General features: G+C 37.0%; 2 protein-coding genes across 3 annotated transcripts; both read right to left on the bottom strand.

The window, feature by feature from the left end:
• Positions 1 to 1,243: 1,243 nt before the first annotated feature.
• On the bottom strand, positions 1,244 to 5,439 carry VCL1 (vacuoleless1 (VCL1)). Its single transcript, XM_078969223.1, has 15 exons — positions 4,602 to 5,439; positions 4,223 to 4,513; positions 3,992 to 4,131; positions 3,606 to 3,711; positions 3,431 to 3,523; positions 3,245 to 3,334; positions 3,047 to 3,160; positions 2,856 to 2,963; positions 2,706 to 2,779; positions 2,558 to 2,612; positions 2,271 to 2,452; positions 2,051 to 2,180; positions 1,847 to 1,949; positions 1,650 to 1,747; positions 1,244 to 1,547 (listed from the first exon to the last, which is right to left on the bottom strand). The coding sequence occupies exons 1-15, from the start codon at positions 5,376 to 5,378 to the stop codon at positions 1,386 to 1,388; spliced, it is 2,523 nt and encodes an 840-aa protein (XP_078825349.1). The 5' UTR covers positions 5,379 to 5,439; the 3' UTR covers positions 1,244 to 1,385.
• A 1,332-nt stretch (positions 5,440 to 6,771) lies between these two features.
• Positions 6,772 to 22,132, bottom strand: LOC145011076 (Zinc finger, C3HC4 type (RING finger) family protein). Of its 2 annotated transcripts, none has more exons than XM_078969704.1 (12): positions 21,586 to 22,132; positions 20,767 to 21,484; positions 14,834 to 20,688; positions 13,292 to 14,742; positions 12,947 to 13,213; positions 12,655 to 12,872; positions 9,405 to 12,569; positions 9,174 to 9,306; positions 8,563 to 9,086; positions 7,581 to 8,477; positions 7,308 to 7,490; positions 6,772 to 7,204 (listed from the first exon to the last, which is right to left on the bottom strand). In XM_078969704.1, the coding sequence occupies exons 1-12, from the start codon at positions 21,933 to 21,935 to the stop codon at positions 7,007 to 7,009; spliced, it is 13,959 nt and encodes a 4,652-aa protein (XP_078825830.1). In that variant the 5' UTR covers positions 21,936 to 22,132; the 3' UTR covers positions 6,772 to 7,006. The 2 variants fall into 2 exon arrangements, with proteins under 2 accessions (XP_078825830.1, XP_078825829.1); XM_078969703.1 differs by having other exon boundaries at positions 7,308 to 7,496; positions 21,586 to 22,131.
• Positions 22,133 to 23,331: the final 1,199 nt, after the last annotated feature.

Below are 23,331 nucleotides of genomic sequence, written 5' to 3'. Positions count from 1 at the left end.
TTAAAAGAGACTTACATGGATAATATGACATATCCATGATTTTTAATTAATTATTTCTTTGAAGCAACACAAATATACAAACATATATATAATATCTAATTAAATAGTATATATATCACATTCCATAACATATGATTGATAATATGAATCAAATCTAATTTACATTAAATTTTAACCACGACAATAATGATTATCTTAAAAGAATATTTAGACCAAGGTATATATATATATATATATATATATATATATATATATATATATATATATATATATATATATATATATATATAACAAACTTACAAATTAAAAACTTTAACATAATAATATGACTCGAAAATGGTCAAAAGCCTTCAAACCAACACAAAAACCTTTAAGCTTGTTTTCTTTATGGAATTTGTATGTGATTTGTTTTTGTGTTTCTACTCAAAGAGATTTGCCTTTTATAGTAGACTATACATTAATTGTTTATTAAACATATTATATAAGTTATAATACTTTTGAATAGTTAATCATTACTAAGAGACTCGTATGTGATTTGTTTTTGTGTTTCTACTCAAAGAGATTTGTCTTTTATAGTAGACTATACATTAATTGTTTATTAAACATATTATATAAGTTATAATACTTTTAAATAGTTAATCAAAATTAAGAGATTTTTGAGTGGTATTCATTTAAATAAGGGTTTCAAATGAATATTGTTTGAGTAAAAATAAAAGGTGAATGGCCTTGGGAGTTTCAAATGCATGAGGTTCAATGAAAAATACTAGCTTCATAAGATATATATAGATATAGATTTGGTTATTTAATAATGGCAATGCTCATGTGGTGTCTACAGGTATCCATGTGGCATTAATGTTAGCCATATGGTATTTACTCTTGCCTTATGGGTGAATCGCAAGTTGAGTACCTGATGATAGTTAAACACATTTTAATTATAGAGTAGGTTACTAACTACATTCTTTGTAGCTTACCAATTTGTTCTTATATACCTTTTACGTAAACTTACTAAAGAAGCAAGGAACTACAGAAGAGAAAAAAAAATAGTAATGCCTAGCTCGGATCTTTATCGTGATTTAGTGTATTTGATCTTTGATGATAACTAGTTGTATCTAACTGTTTATAAATTAGTAAGTAAACCAAAATCCAAAATCAATTCCTTCTTCTATTGAATGAGTTCGATTTCAAGCCAAAATATAAATAAGACACGAATCAAGAAAACAAACAAAAATTTTGCAAATCACACTCAAGCCCAAAATCTCAACTTACAATAAATAATATGTTTATACAACAAATTTTTACATCAAGATTCCCTTTTATTGAAATAAATATAGCAAAACAACTCATAAAACACACACACACACTCTCACACTGCATGATAATGACAACTAGGAAACACCTGGGAAGGATAGTCTATCCCTGAGAGTATCAAAAAGTGATGAAGCTGTTGAATCTTGTAATGTGTTTCTCAGACGCCCCAACAACTCCCCATCTTTACTCTGTGATGCAGCATCTGCAGCTTCCTTTGCCATGCCTACTCGAGCATACGCCTGTCATTCGTCAACAACACCCACAAACATATTTTATTTTTTTTAACTCCAAATCCACATATTTAATTTATATTCCAAAACTATAAAGAAATATATACAAACCTCTGCTTTTTCACGAGGATCTGCAAGCTTAGAAATGTACTTCACAGCTTCACCTTTTTCCTCAGCATCAATGCATGCCTCCACAAACGGCCTAAAACCTATCTCACCAAATATTATAAAATTCAATTACTTCTCATACAGAATTTATACATATAAAAAAAAAAAAAAAAAAAAACTTCGACAAAATGATTATATACCAACTGGAGGCCTTTTTTCCTTTGAAAACTTTTCCAAGGCATCCCAATCTCTGATCGTTGCCAAGGCAAAAACTTTGAGCCAATACCATCTTTTCTCTGAAACCTGATTCAAGATTTTGAAATTATACCATAATATAAGTGCACTGCTTAAATTATTAAATCAAACACTCATAAAATTCAGTTAGTGAGTGACTCATCTTTGACCTTGAATTCTGTTTTGACTCTGAGTGCAGCCCTATGATTGCCCAATACTATGCATGTCCTGATTGTGTCACTGATACTTGAATCAACAAATATTGGTTGCTTTGTGCTTACTTCTAGCTCATGTTGCATCCTGCATATAAATATATAAAAAAAAAAAGACAATGACACAATTAATATTTAGTAAGTTAAGAGTTTTTTGGACTTTTAAAACATGCCATACCTTAATAATCTTGCATGTTCTTCAGCAGCCTTGGACTCAAAAACATGTTCCTTAGTTTCAGCAAAAAGGTTTTGAGCTTTTTCAATGAGTTTTATACGTGGAGTATGAAGTGGAGATCCTCTACTTGCCATTGGATTCTTTGCTAATTCCCATGATTCTTTCCACAACAAGTAGGCAACATCCTACATACAACATTCAACAACACTTAACTTCTACTTTTGTTTTACCAAATCAAAAATATCAGTGTGTATCAAAACTTTTTCAACACCCAAAACATAACCAATTACATGAAGTTGACCAGTAGAAAGAAAGAAATCCTTGAGAAACTCATGCTTATAGCACCTGAAATAATAGACACATTCATCAAAAAAAAAAAAAAAATTCTTCATATTCTCAAATGAAATTAAATAGAAAAACTTATTATATAGCCTTTACCTTGCATAACGTATGAATAGATCGCGTGCAATAGGTCTAGCTTGTATCATTCCAAATAATTCCAATGCTGGTCTCTATACAAGTCAATAATTTGAGAACTTAATTTTAGTATTATATTTATAATTAATTAAATAAGAAAACAATAAATACCTTCTGCCATATATGAAAGAGAACAAGATAAACAAGATCAGTATCGCCACTTTCAGTTGCCTTAGTCAAGGCTGTATCTTCTTCCCCAATGCCTAGTAATAGAGGAACCTGAAAAGTTGATATGGATCATATTCAATCATATTATATATCATTCAATAAATTTTTCATATCTTGTATTTTAAACCCTAAACCTGCTTTGAGGAGAGAGGTTCATGTTCAACAAGCATAGCAGCTAATTTCCTCCTGCCAGTCTGATCTGCATGGGCAGCAACTGCAGCATAAGAAATGCTTCTGCACAACTTTAACTGAAAATTCCCAAAAAGTCAGTAATCATTGAAAGTGTAACAAAATTATAAATCATCATATAATAAAACTTAATTGAGCACAACCTTGTCAAGTAAAATTTCAAGGAGAGTAACATCAGGAACTGCTGATGATACTGTAAGCTTTGAACAAGCCCAGTGCATGATAACCACTTCCTGGATTTAAAAAAAAAGAATCAATCCACCAATCAAAACTGAACAAGTCACATCATATATGATAATGATTAGTGAAGAACAATACATAAAACTTACTTGGTTCATTCCAAGGTAATCTGATATCCTGAGTGCCAGGAGATGTTGGTGGGCATTAACCAATCGACCAATCAGAACTGATGGTGTAAGCAACTAAGGAACAGATTAAAAGCATTAATGTAATGAAGAATAATTGTGAAAGTGAATTATGTTTAGGTGTTAAAAAAAAAAAGACCTTGTATTGATGTATGCTTAATGGAATCCCTGTTTCTGGGCTTCTAACAGCATTTAGAACACGCAGTGTTTTACTCATCTCCTGAATGCTCTCACGTTGAAATTGGCTGCCAAAGCCAACTGGATATCACTATCGTTAACAAAAATTAGAAAAACTTAAAACTTAAAACCACCACCACCATTTATAAGCTTAACATTATCACCTTCTCTCATTTCTTAAAGAAAGCTTAACATTATGGAAAAAGGATGATTACTAGTTTTAGACCAACATATGTTACATGAAATACTTCACTTGCATTCAATAAAGTGGAAAAATCAAATATATAGATGATTGTTCACCATATTATCACAATATATGTATCTTCTACCAACAGATGAAAAACTTACCTACAAAACGCTTGCCCATAGCTTGCAGCTCTCAGTAGTGTCTGTTGTAGTGAAGGATCAAACTCATGTCCTGCAGCATCTACACAGGCTTCAACAGCCTCAGGCAACGATGTTTTTATCAGCCTCAAATTTTCATCAGCCTGGAATGGAATAAATCAACATTACAACTTAGAAAGAAAGAAAGAAATGTAAAGTCTAATTCAAATTTCAAAGATCAAAATGACACCTTACCTTTGCACTCCTCCTGTCAAAATGATCCAAAGCATCATACAATAAAGCTGCTGGTTCTGTGCTCCCAATCTTGAAGATAGATTCAGTAGAAGCTGGGACCCGTTGAAGAAACTCCATGTTTAAGTTGGACAATATCCTAGCTCCATCACACTCTGGGATAAGGATAATGGGTTCATCATAAAGATAGCGAACTGGATCTCCGTAGGGGCCCACCATCAGAAGCATATCATCCCAATACAGCAACACACTGTCCATTCCACACCAAACAAGTTGCTCTGGAGCTAGGGTAGACTGTATATAACAAGATGTTAATGGCATCCCATACATAATACAAGATAAATATGGTTTTTTGTATCAACAAGAGTGTCATAAAACAAACCTCGCAACTGTACTCAAAGATGATGCTTGAGAAGTCAGTGGGCATCACAAGAAGCTGACCATCGTGAGTGAATGACGCCATTAATTTCCCATTATGTGAAATAACCATCTTCTGCAGAGTTCCTAATCCATCACCTACAGTCTGAACTCCATCTTCCTCTACCAACAACACATGATCTCCAACTCCGAGCAACACCTCCACATTCCCGGACATAGTATACTGCGGCTCAATCACCGCCATACAAAGGGGGAATTCCTCTAACCCCGTATCAGCGAGCTTACAGGGTTTAGGGTTTTTCAAATCAGGAATACAGAACAACTGGAAAGCCTCATTGATACACACAACCCCATTGCCCCAAAACACACACTCAACCACACTGTGTTCGAAACACTCCGTACCCATGCTAACATTTGATTCAATTATCTTACAGTGGATGTCATACCTATAAACGGTGCCATCTTGTGTCACACAGACTAATACTTGCTCCTCGGTCCACGACAATCCGATCAAACGTCCTCCGGGGTTTCTCCAGACAGTCTCGGAGATTTGGCGGCCGCAGGAGTTGAATATTCGGAGTTTACGAAGGGCGGATTCGGCGTAGAGCTGGACGATCTTGGATTCGTCTCGAATGACGGCAATTGGACCACCGAATGGGGCGCAGGCGACCTTGTTTCGAGCAAGATCGATGTTTTTCCATCGTAATTGGTAGAGTTCTGGTTTTCGGTAGTACTTGTCGCCGAGAAGTTGCCATTCTGCGGCGATGGAGACGCCTGCCATGTAGTGATCGGCGGTGACCTTCAACCGATTGGTTGTGAGATGAACTGTCCTATAATGAAAAACCAAATTATTTTATTTATGAATTATGACATCTTAAAATAATGGGAAAATATATTGAAATTTATCCAAAAATAGTTATAGTTTATCTTTATTCTATCCATATTAACATCAAAATTATTATTATTACATGATTATTTAGGAACAAAATAATAAATATGATTAAAATTTTACGAATAACACAATATGAAAACTTGTTATTGCTTTGAATAGAGATAATAATGTTTTGCATGAGATGATGTGAGACATGTTAAGCAAAGTTTTTAGTATGGTATGGTGTTTTGTCCTTTAAAATAATCAAAATTAAAATAGTTGTAAGTTTAAGATTATTATACATCTTTATTTACCGGTTTACAAGTTATATAAAAAGTTGTTAACATGGACCATGGTGATAAACTTTTATAAAATTTTACACAAGGTACAATGAAAACAAAAGACAACATATAAAAAAATTGTCAACCATCATATAACTAGAGATGTGTAGAAAAAAAAAACGATCCAATTCAAAACGCTTGACACATATTAGATATTCAATCACATTTGAATTGAATATTAGACACATACCAATCTTTCTGAAATTTCAATATCCAATTGGATTGGTGGTTATTGTATGACAATCAAAATCCAATTACTATAATATTCATCCAATTATAATACAATTAGTATGTAATATCAATTATTAAAATTATTAATAAAGATAAATTTTATAATTTATAAATTGGATAAAATTTGGATGGAACCAACTGGATGAAACTAGATAGATCCCAATCGGTTAAACTGAATATTTAACATGAAATATCTGATAGATAAAACTGATCCAATCCAGTTTTCAATTTCTAATTTGATAAGATCGGCCAAGTTTGTCTATCGTAATGAATATGATTAGAATGGTTTTCATTATCCAATATCCACCGGATGATTAGATTGAATTGGTTGTATAGATAACCATTGGATATCCAAAGATGAACACCCCTATATAAATGGGACAACTCACCAAGTTTTGAGGCCTTCGTGCAATACGTGATGTCGAGCTCAATGGACAAAACTTTAGCACGATTTCGATTAGACATGAGAAATTTTGAAGACTATATGTTGGATAATTGAAGTCACATGTGAGATTAAGTTTCTAGTATTAGTAAAAAATTTAGAGTTAACAAATATAGGCCCCCAAAAAAAGGTGTTAAGTCCAAATCTTGCTACAAAACCCATAATATATTTATCCACGTTGTTTTTGGCTTGTAGGATCGTAGGGTCTTACATCCTACAATCAAAATCCCGATTTCGACAATAACCCTCCTCGATTGGTTAATTTTTATGGAAAAAAAGCAACCCAGCATTAAGGATGTATAAACATTTCCTTTTCCATCACCGAAACAAAATGTTAACCGATGAAAGCCACTATACAAAATTGAGTATTCAACTCTTCCCACGTCCCATATCCCATACACAACGATACGTTTTACTATGCACAAAAACGTATACGCAATAACATCATGGTATGACCTAAAAAATAATTGAATTATGTACTCCTCATCAATCATCATTACTACTACTTACTATACGCTTTGCTTTCAAGGCCGATATATTTTAATTGTCTTTGAAACTTGCAACCGACAAAACGGACACCGAGAAACCGCAGACGAGCATCGACGACATAACACGTGTCCACATGGAACCAAAGTGATATCAATCTCGTTACTCAAACAGATTCTACATAGCCATGCTGCTTTCGCTGTGTCTGCTTCTTTTATCGCCACATCCGATTTTTCCTATAAATATTCCACAAAAACACTTATTTACACATCAGCGTTTGACCAGTCAACACAATGCAATGCGGCTATTTAATTTATATAGTAAAACACATATGCATACCTGTTCCAGCAAAAGTGTGGCTTGAGATTCCTTCAACCGTTCTTGGAGTGACAACGTTGTTTGGAGCAGCGACTGCTTCTCTGTGTCCATTCGGATTCCGGCGGCTGACAACATTTCTTGTACCGCTTGTACCAACTCTTCAGGCGACACACGCCCGTGTTCCAGTTCTTTAATCGGTTGTTTCTGTTTCTTTAAAAAAAAATCAAAAAAAGAATATAAATTAGCAAACTTTATATGATTATATAACTTGGGTAACAAACTAATTTCACAAACCTGATTCCTCGAACTAGAACTCTCTGGTTTCTCAACATGCTTATGTGTAGTATCAACCACATTGTTACTATTATCTTCATGGATCATATTATTATTATTGTTCCCGATTGATAAACTTCTGAAAGAGAAGACATGTGAAGAAAGAACAGCTTCCAATTTCCCTGGAGACATTTCAAGATTGAATCTATAAAGTGCTTGTCCTGCTGATGGCCTTACATCTTCCGGAATCTTCCCGTATTTCAACTTTTCTCCATTTTGACTCCTCCACGCCACTATCTCACCTTTGTAAAAAGGTCTTAATGGGTGCAGCTGCACCTGCATTGCATCTTGTGGAAGTATCTCCCTCCCAAGAAACCCACCAACACCACCTGTCGCCCTTACATCGGAAGAAAGTTTAAGGATGTTCACAAGTGCGGTTTCGGAACCTTCCGGAGAGAGAAACAAGGAAGCGATCGGAAGCGGGACCGGAGACCTTAAAACATGGCTCACGACAATTGAAACGAGGTCAAGGACTGAAATGTAACTTGGTGGGTCCGCGATTAGTAACCGGGTGTTTGACCGGTCAACATAGTAAAGTGATCGATGACTGGATCTGGATCCGGATTCCCATTCTGGGATTATGGAATCTTTTGATGAACGTGTGATGTCTTGGGATTTTGTAAGGAGCCAAAAACGTGTGTAGATGGATTGAACGAATTGTAGTCTTTTAGCAATGGATTCGAGTGATTGTTGTAAAGTCTGCAAATCTGGAGTTTTGGAAGTGGTTAAAGGTACGCTGTTGAGAACACTTAATATGGCAACCTGAAATGATGTGCTTAACAGCTTTATCCTGATGGATGCCAATGAAATGGACCCGATTTCTTCAAGGGTATGCAAGTTTTCAACTTGATCAAGCTCCTGGAAAATAAATAAACCATGTTTATATATAAACAAAAAAAGATAAAGTTTGATTGGTTTTAGACTTTTAGTAGTTTAGTACTACCTCAACAACAACATCTGAAAGCTTTCGAATGCTGAATGCTAAACATAACTTTTCTGAAACATCATGGTGAACGAATCTAAGCCTTGAAGAATCGATATACTTCACATACCGGGACCCGTATGGATCGATGTAAACGCATGAATTTGCATGAACGAGTCTGCAGCCATCATCAGGGACAATCAGCTCTGATTCCCATTTAGATCTATCTGATTTCTGGAGCTCTATGGTTTCATTACAGAGGAAATGTAGTATTTCCATCACTGCACGGAGTTCATTTGGATTCAGACGTTGATATCCACAAGATTTTTGAAGATCTGAAAGAAGATCCATTGCACAAGAGATTGATAACGTGTCTTGAAGTCCAAGTTCTTTTAGAATCTTCACGAATGGGAGGTAACGTGAAGGAAGTTCAAATGCAAATGGTGAAAGGTTTATTGTCAAACGGGCAAAAAGAGAACTTGAAGTCACTAAACGGGTCCCGTTAGCAGCGGGAATGAATGCCACTCGCTTCAACTCTGATAAATCTGACAACATTCAAGAAGAAAAGATAATAAAGTTATTCTCTTGTTTCTTTTTGACTTAATGGACTTAATGGAGACATGACTTATTACCTGAGGAAGACAGTGTCCCCCAAATCTTGTCAAGATACTTAAAAACCTCAAAAGAAGCTTCCTCAACAGTTATTAAACCTGATTCATTAGGCCAATGAGCCAGAGTGTCTTCACCGAAATTTCTTCCAATAGCCTGTTATGATATCATCATTACTTCATTAGCTTGATTGATTAATAACATCTTAATCCATTAAACCCTATAATATCAAAAAGAAAGAGAAGATGCATAACCTGAAGGTGTTTTAAAACTGTAGTAAAAGGAGGAGGGGTTTTCAGCTGAAGAGATCCCCAGGCATACTCTGGTGGAACCACACTTTGTTTGGAAAGAATGGGAGCAACACTCCATCCAAGGGGCCAATCTTTCAACACAAGGGCTTCACTGTAAGAACACAGCACTCTTTTACCACCTTTCTTTCCACTTATAGAAGGGAACCCTTTTTCTGCAGGAATGCATGCAATCTTTCCAAGTGTATTGCAGAAATTGTTCCCATAAAGAACAGCAAAATTAGCAAATATTGCACTCACTAGAGTCTCGGCTAATGACCAAATCTCTAAAGAAACTTCCATTCTTGTGTCTGAAAAATCCTCCTCAAAATCATCAACAAATCCAGAAGGTTTCATACTTTCAGCTCCAAGAAACTCGACTCTTCTAGCACATTCTAGAACAATATCCGGATCACTCGTGTTTTGAAGCCCGGTTTTTCTTAACACATTAAGCCATCCATCTGAAACAAATCTCTCCCCTGGAAACTTCTGAACCTCACTGGAAAAAACCGATTTTAGCAACGAATCACCAGGGTCAAATAAGTCTTTTGGTTTGTGTAAATCTCCCGATTGTTCATCAGCACTTCTTACAAATTTGGTCTCTTTTAATGCTTCAATGACTAAAGAATCTTGTTGGAGTTCTTGCCAATTCATGTAAAGATATATCAATATATCTTCCTGTTCTGAATGAGGCTTCTCTTCAAAACCGGGTAACCCGAATCTAACCAATATCTGTTTATCTTGCAACTCGGACACTCCAAGAGCTCGAAGCAATCCACTCTCGAAAGACTCCGAGTTGTACCACATGCAATGTTCGTTGTACGGTTTGAGAAACGTATTTGATCCGATCATACATGTTTCCTGGATATTCAGCTTTCTGTATGTTCCAATAACAGTTTTGTAAATCGGTAGATCACGAAGAACTTCAAGATCTTGTTGTGTGTATTCGGATCCATTTGATGAAAAATCAGAAGCCAATAGGGAGAACAGGCTGTTGCAATCGGAAGGTGGAAAGGAGGTGAGCTCCGGGAGATAACCGGCGGCTTTTCCGGCGACAAGCTTGGCGGCTATGGCTTGGCCCAATGAGATTCCAGCCACCGGAAAATAGTTGCGTGGAGGAGTAAATTCCATGAAAGCAGTGTCAACTATCGGTATGTTGCATTGGTTAAGCAAAGAGTATAACCACGGGTGTTTTTTATCAGTGACTTTATATGCCAACATATATGGCCGAATCTCTTCAGGCAACGAATCCAAACATGCTACATCATCATCTTCAAGATCCGGATTTTCTGAATTGGGTAACTGGGGCGGGATGAATACCAGATTACAATGTTTGACCCGGCATAAAACGGGTCGACCCAGAAATACAGGAACTAGTGGCCATTGAGAGAAGAGAGGTAGATCTTCCGAATTACTAAAACTTCTCCAAAAGAGTTTTATCCAATCAGGAGCTGGCCCACCTTCACGTGTATTTTCCCATGAAAACCAAGGAGCTACACTCGAGTTGATAACATGATTCACCCAATTTTCATGAAAAAGTGACCTCATGTTATCAGCTAGCAAACGAGGCGAAAAGATTTTCAGTTTAAGTAATGATAATAAATTATCATTTGTAAAGATTTGGGCCAAAATCGGTCTTTCCAAAATATTCGGATGAACAAATTTCGAACCCAAACGGGCCATTAACGATTGCTGCTGTTTGTTTCCAACCCAAAGCTCGGTTACACCCAATTTAGAAAGATGACTTATTGCAGTAGGACATGGTAACCCTTTAAGCTCAGATGCTACTTTTACAAACCTACGGTCCGGGCCTCTAATGGGCCCACCAAGGCCCAGGCCCGTGTTGTACCTTTCCGTTCCCCGACCCATGTCTTCAACAACCCCTCGCCCGAAATCAAACAAAGCCTTTCCTAAACTCGCAAGTGTTTCTATCGGGTCACCTGGGTTAGGTGAAGTAGAACCCGATGGGCCCGGAGCCCGACCCAGATCCAGTCCGGGTCCTGAATTGTGATCCGGATCCTCAGATGGGTCAAGAAGCTGAATATCTGACAAACAATACTCAAGAACATCCACGTAAGTATCGATTGATGGAATAGCAATTGGTGTTGAAGACATTCTAAGAAGATCACGAACCATTTTCGGTTTGATTTCTCGTATATTGAACCCAATTGCTTGAATTTCAGACACGAGTTTCCATGGGACTGAAAAAACGGGATGATGTTCTTTTACAAAAGAACAAACAGTTGCAGGTAATATGTTTCCACCCATTCGACTTCCAGGCTGTGAAAGAAACATCCCCTCTTCAGCTTTGACTAAATTCCCAGAGTAAAGCTGCCAAACAGGAAGGTCAACAAGGCGAGAGTAAAACGGTCTGATGACTTGGTCAACCACACAAGTCCAGTCAGCTTTTAGGGTTTTTGATTTTGTCCCATTTGCATCTTCAGAAGTAGGCCAAAACGAATATATCTGAGTGCCACATGCGTTCAATGCCATGTGAATCGCGTGTGTTGCTCTTGATTCCAATGTTGAAGTGGATGGATCTCTTCTTATTTTAAACATTTCCAACACTAATCTAACATAGGAATCACGGACGCATGTCATGAGTTCCCGATTCCAGGCTTCAATCAGCTGATTCCCTGCATCTGGTTGTGATTCTGAATCTTGATACATGAAAAGGTAACGACCTCGGTTGTGGCGTACTAGGAAACAACCTAGGACAGTTACAGGCATAGTGATGCTATCAGAGAGAGGGAGAGGGGACATGATGGAGTAAAATGATTGTGCTTCAGAAAGATGTCCGTTTCTTAAAATGTGTATAGCTACTCCAGCGACAGGTGTCAGATTATAAGCTAGGTATCGCCTATCAAGAGCCATGTTTCTTGTTTGTCCAGAACCTAAGCTAAGTACAACAAGCCACCTGTCCACCACCATTGTTCCATTTTGATGCAAATTTATATCTACAACATGTAATTTGACTGCAGAACTTGAGGTACCAAATAAATTTGATAGCTGGAACTTCTTCCATTTCTTTTCTGAGAACGGATTCCTTAATGCTGCATGTGATGAGTCCACATAGATTAAAAAATCTTGTGAAGATTGTGGCTCTTTTTCTTCCCATGTTGATAAAGACACCTGATTCAAAAAAAAAAAAAAAAAAAAAAAAGTGTTAAATATTATAACCAATAACTAGATAGTCTGAAATATAAGTTCTTGTTACCTCAGAAACAGACTTCAGAAATACGAGTGTTCTAGAGGCATGCTTAATGAAATTTTCAAATATCAGTTTTATTTCTGTCCACTCAGACTCAGTTCCATCTTCAATGAACTTTGATGAAATAGGCATTCGTATAACTGTAGAGTCTGATGACCATGGAACTTTTTGACCAATAAACATGGGACTAAACTGATCACGGAATCGCTCAGTCAAATTGGTACCTGTAATTAACAGAATCATAACAGAATACTAACCTGATTAACAGAAAGATAACGGAATTATTACTAATATATACCTGTCAAAGTAAACATCTTTGCAGCTGGAGAATGACTTGATGAAGGTAGAGTAAAAGCTTTACCACAAGGATCAAACATATATAAAAAGCCACCAGAGACGACTGAAGGAAGATCAGTTATAGAATAACAGCTCATTAACCCTAATCCATAATTAAGCATGTCACCCCTTAAACCCCATGGAGGAAGAAACTGGAGGCTAGATATTTCCTCTCTACTCAAACTTGCTCCTTCCAGTACAGCAACAATGGCAGGCCCTTGAAAATCTCCTGTAAAAAAATTTATTTTTAATTTTTTAAATTCAATAGGCTATAAAGTAAAAAGTAAATAGTCTGACAACTTTGTACCTAAATTTTGTTGCAGCAATGATTGTGATGGATGTTGGCGTTTGTCAAAAATTATATGAAGCTTTTTGGCTTTACAGCAGTCTGCAAGCTCAATAAGATCATATAACAAGAAATCTTTCCCTCCATATAATTCAAGAAGATCATGGATTTTTGCATAGTCCATACAGGGTAAATCTTTTGTCATTTCCTCACTGACTAAAGAGATGGAACGAAGGGATTGAATCCCTAGCCTGTTAGCCAGATCATGACTGATACTCGAGTGTATGATATGTTTTCCCAGAGGGGTATTATTGTCCAACCAAGGTGCATCATTATACATCACATCCCTTGCTGCCATGAGAAGCCCTCGAGAATCAGGCACCAACAATGGTGTGTTGGAAGATTCAAACATTGATCTCTCTGATTGACAATCTGAAACAGCTTCTAGAACACAAAGGACAAAACTCAACTGATCTTCTGAAAGTGGCGACCCTTTCACATCTTTTTGTAACCGAAGTAGAACATGAGCATAGTCAAAAAGGTCAAAAGAAAGCCGGACTCCAAGAGCAAGAAGCAAATCTCTGAAAACAGATAATTCAGATGGAACAACATACAAGTATGGACTGTATTTTACAGGCGAATCAAAAGCAAGAGCTTCAACAGTTACAAAATCATCTCCAATCCAAACCCATGGAACATTACTGAGAGAAGCTTTAAGAAGGTCAAACTCATCAGTGCCAACATATTCTTGCAGATTTGAGTAAAGAACTGGCATATGCTCTTGTAGAGAAGCTTCAAATTCAGGGTCTGACTTAACTTCAGCATAGGATTTGGATAGACCAATGAGTTGACTGGTCAAAGTTTTTATATGTAACCGATCTGTCCACCCAAGCTTACGTTGTAAAAACATGGAATTACATTCACCATCAAGTACATGCATCATGGATGAAGCGAGCCACATCTGTGATTTAGGTCTGACAGTATCCGGTGCTGCAATTTGCTGAGCTGGCACTAACCATGGAAGTCCGGTCAAAGGTGGGTCAACAGAAACAGGACACCATCTGATGGCTTTTAGTTCAGACCAAAACTCGTCTCCTGGCATTTCATCGAACAGCTTGCCTACATAATCTTCATGAAACGCTTCAGGAGTGTTTCTTGAGTAGTTATCTGCTTCATCATCTGGCCCAAACTCATTAAAACTGAATTCCACTTCCTCAGTTGAAAACTTGAGTGCCAATGCATCTAAACAACCAAGTAGTCTCTTTCCATTTACAACAGCCTCTGGTTCCATTTTATCATGCAACATAGACACCGATTTAGCAGAATCAAGCAAACCCTGGATGCCTAGGGTTTGCTTTAGTCCAAGGGTAACTAGCATCTCCAAAGTTTCAGGATCAGAGAATTTGTCAGAAGGGAAGAACAAATCCTTGTGCAGAAATTTTTCCAGCTCGGGTATACGAGGATCATATAGCCTGTAAAAGATTGAAGATAAATCATCTTTACACTAGAATCAAACACTAAACTGTATTATATATATATAATGGAAATGTATTTAGAATATACCTTTGTGGTTCTTGCAAAGATCCAGTATTGGTAAGGACAAAGGGAGTCATCATAAGTTCTTTCTTGAAGGAGCTATCTTCCTTAATCAAAACACGAATTTCATCAAAAATAGCCAAGAGAATCTCAGGCTCAGAGACAAGTTCTGGAATACGATTGAACACATAGCCTTTATAAAATTGGACTCGAGAAGGTTCTCTGATGTCTAAATACTTTTTCAATAACTTTCTTTCTTTCTCTGAATCAATGCGAATAAAGTCATCATCCAAAAGACCTTCTAGAATGCCATCTGGTTTAAGCCATTTAGTAGGTTTAGTTAAAGAAACCAGCTTTCTACTCTTGAAGGACTCAAACATTGGAATCTGTTTGATGATGTTGATATGTGATGCATTAAGTAAGCCACCAGAGAACCATTTGGATTGAAGAATGAAACTTCTAAACTCATGCAACTCGCCCTCTGATGCATTATCAAAAAGATCACCTATTTTCCCTGGTTCACAAATTGCTGATAATGCATTTAGAACACCACTTGCTGATGGAGACTGCACGTATTTGTTCAACTGTGGGTGTTCTAACTGAATGTCATGTCTCAATAACAGACACCCTATTTTGAGCAACAATGATGACATGTTCTCACTCCACCCATCATCTTCAATCACATATGAATTCTCCACAAGCTGTAACAGATGATTGTTTCCAACTGGTAAAATCGGCCATTTACAAAACACAGAAAGATCATCACAATTTGAATTTAGGTAATTCCATAACAACCTCATCCATTCCAAAGTAGGTTGCCCTTGATGCCCAGGGACCCACATCACCTCCTTCATGTGCATCCATTCTGTTGGAAGTAACCTCATAAACAACTTCTCAAGCAAATGACAACTTAGAAAGGAAACATTGAAACTTTCACTTCTTGCCATATCACATAACTTTTCATAAACAGCATCCGGAATTTCAGAATCCACAAGGTGGTTTGAAACAGAATCTTTCAAAAGATTATAAGCATCACCACGTGTGACATAAACTCTATCACTCGATCCTCTCTTCTCAAAAACTGTAAACAAACCATTTGAAAGGGGCAAAAGTGGCAAACCATAAAAGTTGTCAGATTGAATTGGGGTTGTTAGATCAAGCAAACAATACTCAAGTGCCAAGATCATTCCATTCCTATCCCGGAATTCACGTTTCCGGCGAACCAACAAAGTTCTTAGTAACTGAGGAGTCAGAAAATGCAAAGTCGGACAAAACTCCATGAATTTTTCCACATGAGGTTTAGGAATTGTTGTCATGGGTAATCCCGCATTGGATAATGCATCAACAAGAAAGTTTGACTTGTCAAAGGTAAAATCAGGGAAAATGGCTTGTTTGGTTGGAATCCATTGACCACCTCTTGCTTTAGTGTACAACACACGAAGGCCGGAATCGGAAACAAATTTGTAAAGCTTTTCCACCATTGACACCCAAGGTCCTGATGTTGCTGTTGTTGGCCAAAAGGAATAGAATGAATCAGAATTGTTGATTTCTGATGTGAGTTTTTCAAGTAAGTGACCATAAGCTGGAGCTGCAACTTCTTCTAGAAGATAAAGATTCCAATCTGACCGTTTTTTCCCTCCACCTGCCATGTCATTCCCAAACCATATATCCCTTCGATTAGATGATAGTTCAAAATACGCATTCACATGAACAGGAAGACCTGTATTTATTGGAAGTGGTAGAAAACAAAACGCCTGCCCTTCAAAAGTCTTTTCAACTTCCATATTGTTCAAACATGATGCCACACAAGCCCATGGAATAGACTTATGAGATTTGTTGTTTCTTTTACTTTGTCGACCATCAAAGCATTCACTAGTCAACCATACATTTGACTTTTCTTCGGATTGACTTTTCTCGGTCAACAAAAGCTTCTGACTTTTCCAAGGCAACCCCGTGTCATTCGGTCTTTTCAATTTATCAAAAAAATGATTCTTCTCTGACCCTTCTTTATGTTCATGCATGAAATTAACCATAAGCTGAAACGTATTGGATTCAGCTTCACGTTCAGGTTCACCAATACTATCCTTATGGACTCTATGAACTAACTGCATCTCACTACCAACTCCTTCTTTCATATATATGGAGATAGTCTTCACGTTTCTCAAAAAAAGCAATGTCTTTGAGACAACTTCTGAGAAAGATGTCAATAGTGATGTAACATCTTGAGGGGAGTATGCTTCTTTTTTAATTTGACTCTTTGAAGCAGCTTTAGCATTTCTTAATGGAAACCGAAAGAGTGTTCCAGGAAATGAGTTCTGCATGTCACATCCGAAATGAAGAAATGGAGAAAACTGATCAGGAAATTGTTCCAATATTTTCCTTCCGGAAAATTTAATTCTTAACCCCGGATGTGAAGGAGATATTCCAGGTAAGTAGCATGCATGAGGATCAAAAAGGACAATATTCTCCCCGGATACAAAAGTTGGAATGTCAGTGAAGTGATAAACACAATTAAACCCTAAACCGAATCTTCCAATTGCAAATGGTTTTTCCAGTTTACTTTCTTGACCAATTCTTGATATTGCATACAAATCTTGTGGGCTGAAAACCGAGTCATTGAAACAATACAAAGCGGGCCCTTGCCAGTCTGACATTTCGGGTGAAAGAACAGATGAAGTCCCGTAATGCGTGTTGTCCAAAAGAAACGCCACCTCAGAAGCTTTTGCATCTTCTGCATTTTGCACTAGCTCAAACAGAGTTCCAGGCCCATCTGCATACATTTCAAGAATATGTTTAAGTCTGGTGGTCAAAGCTTCATGTTGACCAAATGCTTCAGCAGCTCCAGATAAACTCAAATTCATGGAATCAGCACTTTCAGCAAGCAACATCCGCCTAAGTGAATGAACACCGAGCTTTTCTGCAACATCATTCGAGATATTTCCATGCACAAATTTATGAACAGTTCTTTTCATATTCAGTGCCATTGATGGATTTCCAAATGAGGCCTCGTTTTCTGAACCAATCAACCATGGAGCATCATTGTATACCAAATCAGTGGCATCAACCAAGAAACACGAAACATCTGGTAAAAAGATCTTGATTTGTTCTTCATACAACTGAACTTCAGCCAGATGTTGTGAGATTAGTAAAGCTGCACGAAGCTCCTGTGAATTTAAAGGAGTTGAGCCTTTAATTCTAGCCATTCTCCCCAAAATCTGAGCATAATCTTTCGGCTTTAAAAACTCCCGAATCCCAAGCTCTAGAAATAAAGCTTTGAAAACTGCTAAATCAACAGGTATGACACGTAGATAAGGAGCCAAATGAAGAGAACCAGAGATCACAACTTCTTCTGGTGTTGCAAATCCATCACCTACCCAAATCCATCTAGAACCTTCTAGAACAGCCTTCACAATATCCATTTCATCTGTATTCAACATGTTCATTAAAATCGCATATATCCTAGGCATTGCTAAAGCCAATTCTTGGCGAAGAACAGGATCTGTTACAGTTTCATTGTTTTTTCCAAGTTCTAGAAGCTGTGCAGCAATGACACTTCCTGAAGGAGGAGATGACCACCCAAGGTAATGAGATAATGAAGTTGAAGAACATTCTCCATCTAATATCCTCATACTTGCTGAAACAAGCCATAGATCTGAAAAAAGTCTCACAAGTTTTGGAGGTGCAACCATGGATGACACTATTGGCCATGGTAATGATTCAAATGGAGATGAAACAAGAACAGGACACCATGAAATCAGTCTTAGATCAATCCAGAACTTCTCCAAATCAGATTTTAGATTTCTTGACCTAAATGCACTTGCAGCTCGTGAAAACATCCTGTTCATTGTTCCTTGTTCAGAAACATCAGGTGACCATTTTAATGCGTTCACTTCAAGATAAGAAAGAAGAACTTTTCCTCTAGAATGAGCCCTTTGTTGATCACTCTGCATTAACAATTCCACCTGGCGTGCACTTTGTATCACAGCTTCAGGAGACACGGATGTTTTCAAACCCAAACCTTGTAGCTTGTCTAGAATTCCAGATTCCTCAAAAACACCATGAGGGAAACAATCAGAATCTTCCAACAATGCGTATAATTCTTCATTCCTAGGATCATAAAGCACTGTTGGACATTTCAAAGAACCACTAGCAGTTGGAACAAACTCAAGATTTGCTAAATGCCCTTTAATCGTTGGATCCTCAGTGGATAAATGTGGTAACTCCTGTAAAACTGACATCATGATGATGTCACGAAACTCGGGTGCCAATTCTTTAACCTTATTGAACACGTATCGTTTATAAAATATAGCCTTCCCTATTCGCTCAATCCCATAGTATTTATTCAAGATTTCATCTTCAATGCCAGATGAACTTTTAACAAAGTCATTACAGAGTAAGGACTTGTGGCAATCAGATGGAGGTAAAAACTTTTGTTCTTCTAATCCAGAGTAGCTATAGTTTTCTTCCTCACTAAACACCATAAAGATTGGAAGTCTCATACATGCCCTTCTTTCAGTATCAGACATATTGTTCCCAATATACCATTTTGGGTCAAGAAAAAAATGACGAAGCTCGTCCCTGTCTACAGCTTCTAGGGTTTGAAGAAAAACGTGTTTAATGTCATCATTTGAAGAGACAACATCAAAGATCGACTTCAAGACACCATCACCATCAGCTTCGCGTACATAGTTGACCAAATCAGGGTGGTCAACACCATGGCTGCTGTTAAGAATCCTGCACCCCACTTTACCGAGTATACCCTTCATCTTGTCAGACAACTTATCCACATTCAACAGCTTCACCTGTCTTGATGGTCTGTAAAGATGACCAGAAACCGAGGGCAAAATAGGCCAATCACCAAAAGTCAACAGGCTTCCACAGTTGCCATGAAGATACTTCCAGAATAGATGAAACCATGTTGAGCTAGGATGATTAGGGTTTGATTCTGGATCCCAGGAAACTGAAGTTTTGTATTTCCAATCAGCAGGGATGATTTTGGGGAATAACTGGAGAAAGGAATTAACATCAAAAAGAAGTACGTTTGCTGAAGGGATCTTAGCAATTGATGTAAGTCTGGTTAGTATGTTTTCAGGTATATTTTGATCGATTACTCTATCTGGTATCTTTTGTAAGAGCTTGTATTCCAATTCATTGCAGACAAAATAAGATACCCCTTTTTCAGAAAATGACCCGAATTCACCACTTGCTAAAGGAACCAAAGGTAGATCATATGCATGTGTAACAACATCATCATCAATCAAGTCTTCAAGACAATACTCCAACAACACTAGCTTCAAATCTCTGCTTATTTTATTAACACCTTTCGATTTCCTTAAAAAATTCCTTACTGAATCAGGAGTGACTACTTTCAAACTAGATGCAAATTTCAAAAGCATGTCCCTCAAGGCAATAGGCAAATGAACAATAGGCAATCCTAGCTGTACAAGAGCTTTCCCAAGTTCATTACTTTTACAAAACTCATTATCATGAAGAAAAGCTTCCATTACTGAAACCCATTTCCCACCATTAAGATCTGAATGCAAGACACGTGAATCACCAATGTTTTTATAAATATGCTCCACCATAATGCTCCATGGCTCCTCGAATGAACCAATAGGCCATAAAGAATAATACGAGTTTGTGGGACCCAGCATATGTTGGACTTGAAGCAGTAACTTAACAAAAGAAGAAGCAACAACGTCTTCTAGAAGAAGCCTGTTCCAAAGAGACCGAATTCTTCCACTTCTGTCCATGTCAGCACCATACCAAATGCCACGTCTGTTTGATGACACCTCAAAGTATCCATTAATTTGCACTGTCATTCCAGTTTTCAAAGGTAAAGGCAGGAAACAAAATGCACGACCATCTTTCAAAACATCACCCTGTAAAACATAAAAAAGATTAAAAACAAATCAAATTCCAGTAATAAGAAATAGTTAGAAACACACACACACACATACTCTGGAAGAATTGTCTGAGATGCAAGCTGCTACAGCTGCCCAAGGTAGGAGATGAATGTCATAATCTTTAGACATACTTTTAGCAAATGAACCTATTCTACTAGATGATGATGCCATTGTCTGCACTATGTAAAAGGTATCCACCCTCTTGTCTCCATTTATATCTTCACTCAAGAAGTCTAAAGAAAATCCATCAGTTTTATCATCTGAAGAGGTCATAGACTTGGATAATCTCAGAAGTGTCTGTCTATGCCAAACCGTATCTTTATCCTTCAATCTAATGGAACACGAATAGGTTTTTTTAGGTTCAGACATCCCAGTATCCCATACATACATCTCGATAGAAACTACACTCTTTAAGAACAGAAGTGTGAAAACTGCTTCCTCGTATAGCTGTTCAAACATTGAAGAAATATCATCTGGCAAATAGGCTTGCTTTGAGAGCTTACTACTTGCTGCTTGAGACTCGTTTCTTAAAGGGAAACGAAATATAGTTCCAGGGAAAGAAGTTTTCATGTTGCAACCGAAGGCACAGAATGGAGAAAGCTGATCTTGGTATCGAGAGATGGCTGATGAGGTGACATAATCTATTCTTTTTCCAGGATTTAATGTGGAAATGTTTGGAAGGAAATCACCCTGAGGATCAAACAGGACTACATATTTGTCGCTGACGAAAGATGGCAAATCAGTCAGATGATACACTGAGTTGAAGCCAACCCTAAACAGATAACAAAACAACACAACAATCACATAATCGATTATGAATGATGTATAGAGAGAGTGAGATTTTGTAGTAAAAGTTGTGGATAGAAAAATCACCCGAAACGACCAGTCTTCCAAGCTTGACTTTGCTTGCCACTCCCACCAATCCTGGAAATACTAGCGAAATCGTCTTCAGTGAAGACAGCATTGTTATACGCTAACAAAGCAGGGCCTTGCCACTGGGCGAGTTTAGGGGACAAGAGGGAGGTGGTGGGATGAGACCTTCGGTCTAAGCAAAGGCAGACCTTGGTGGCGCCGGCGTCGTCAGCATTCTGTATCAGTTCCTTTAGAACCGTAGTCCCTTCAGGGTAATTCAACAAAACCTCTCTGATTCTCCTGGTAAGATCCACCTTCTGACCAAAATCCTCCAAGAGGAGTGATCTTGATGATGATGATTCTTCCTCCATAATTGATGGGCAAACGTACAGTCAAACCATGAGATTCTTAATCATGGGATTGTGAAGAAATTGAGAGAAGATAGAGGGGTTGAGAGGAGGGTTTTCTTTTCTTGCTTTGAAAAGCAACAGCTGGTCTTATAAATGGGTTTTGGTTTATAGAAGACTTGGGAATTGGGGAAGCGTCCGCTTGATCAAATAAGATCTTAAAACCATTTGTAGCACTCGATGGAGAGATTGGATGTTTGTTTAATCAAATCCAAGACCAATTCTTTTGGTCTTTGGTCTTTGGATATGATTTTTCTTCTTTTTCTTTGGGACTAAGAAAGGAAATATACATACATTTTATTTAGAATTGTTTTATAAAGAATATAATGTCTTTTTTAAAGTTATATCTACCCGTTCATAATTATTTATTTGTATTATTGAAAACCTTTAAAGTTAATAGGATTTTTATAACAAATTGCATAGACCAAACTTGTAGTATTTTCGAAGAAATAACTAAAAATAATCATTAAATAGTGAAGTACCTCTTTTGCAGGGATTAGATATGCCTTTAACTATTTACAAAAGGAACTTAAAATTGACGTTTTATTTATTCATATATTGACATGGAAGTCATTATAGTAGACATTTTTTCTACTCATCGAACACATATTTGATGATACATTTATATTTTTCAATCCTTTTGTGGATTGATCCAAACATGAAGGATATATTGTCTTCCATAGAGATGTCGCTAGTTTTGGCGTCTTCAATGATGGTTTTTAGGATCTTGTAATTTGGGTGTTCTTGTTGTGTGTAGATGATGTTGTAAGAATCGTCTTCCGTTATGAGGCCTTCTTGAAGTTTGGTTTGAGATGCTTCTATGAGATCGCCTACCTATCAGAGGTAAGCAATGAGTGACACGAGAACGTCTTGAAGGGGCTTGATTGTTCAATTTTTTGCGTTTTTTGTATCTTCATCCGTGTAAGAAGTTTGGAGGTTGGGGTTCTTATATAGTAATGTAAAATCTGAGTTTGGTTTTGGTTATTGACGTGGAGACATGTAGGGTTCTGTGTGTGTCATTGTTTTTGTAATAGGTTTTTACAAAGTGCATTTGTTACTATTTAGATGATGTGGCGTCTTGTTTTTGTAATTGTAGTAATAGTTCATATGCTAGCCTATAGTAGTTATGGTTTCAATAAAATTATAGGTGTGTATCGTCTATCGGATCGAACGGTTTGTTCATTTTTGGTTTGTAATTACATTTATCTAATTAAAAGGAAAGTATGTAAGAGTTTTGTTACGTATTCTGTTTTTTTGCGTGTGCACATATTGTAAATAATTTAAATTCAACATTATAACATATTTCTTCTAAGAATGTAATGTATATTTCTATAAGTGTAGGTTTGTTTTTGTAATTTGT

The sequence above is a fragment of the Lactuca saligna genome, chromosome 8, assembly GCF_052625555.1.
Source record: "Lactuca saligna cultivar CGN05327 chromosome 8, ASM5262555v1, whole genome shotgun sequence".
Lineage (NCBI taxonomy): Eukaryota > Viridiplantae > Streptophyta > Magnoliopsida > Asterales > Asteraceae > Lactuca > Lactuca saligna.
This window is presented reverse-complemented; position numbering and strand designations above follow the sequence as displayed.

Bases quoted from the DNA above. Each gene is read 5' to 3' on its own strand.
- VCL1 (XM_078969223.1), bottom strand. From the start codon at position 5,378: ATGGCAGGCGTCTCCATCGCCGCAGAATGGCAACTTCTCGGCGACAAG. The intron at 3,712-3,991 runs GTAAGTTTTTCA...TGGCTTTGGCAG, and splicing joins TATGGGCAAGCGTTTTGTAG to CCAATTTCAACGTGAGAGCA. The intron at 1,548-1,649 runs GTTTGTATATAT...GACGAATGACAG, and splicing joins ATCCTCGTGAAAAAGCAGAG to GCGTATGCTCGAGTAGGCAT.
- LOC145011076 (XM_078969703.1), bottom strand. From the start codon at position 21,935: ATGGAGGAAGAATCATCATCATCAAGATCACTCCTCTTGGAGGATTTT. The intron at 12,570-12,654 runs GTAACAAGAACT...TTTTTGAATCAG, and splicing joins TTCTGAAGTCTGTTTCTGAG to GTGTCTTTATCAACATGGGA. The intron at 9,087-9,173 runs GTAATAAGTCAT...GAATGTTGTCAG, and splicing joins GGGGACACTGTCTTCCTCAG to ATTTATCAGAGTTGAAGCGA.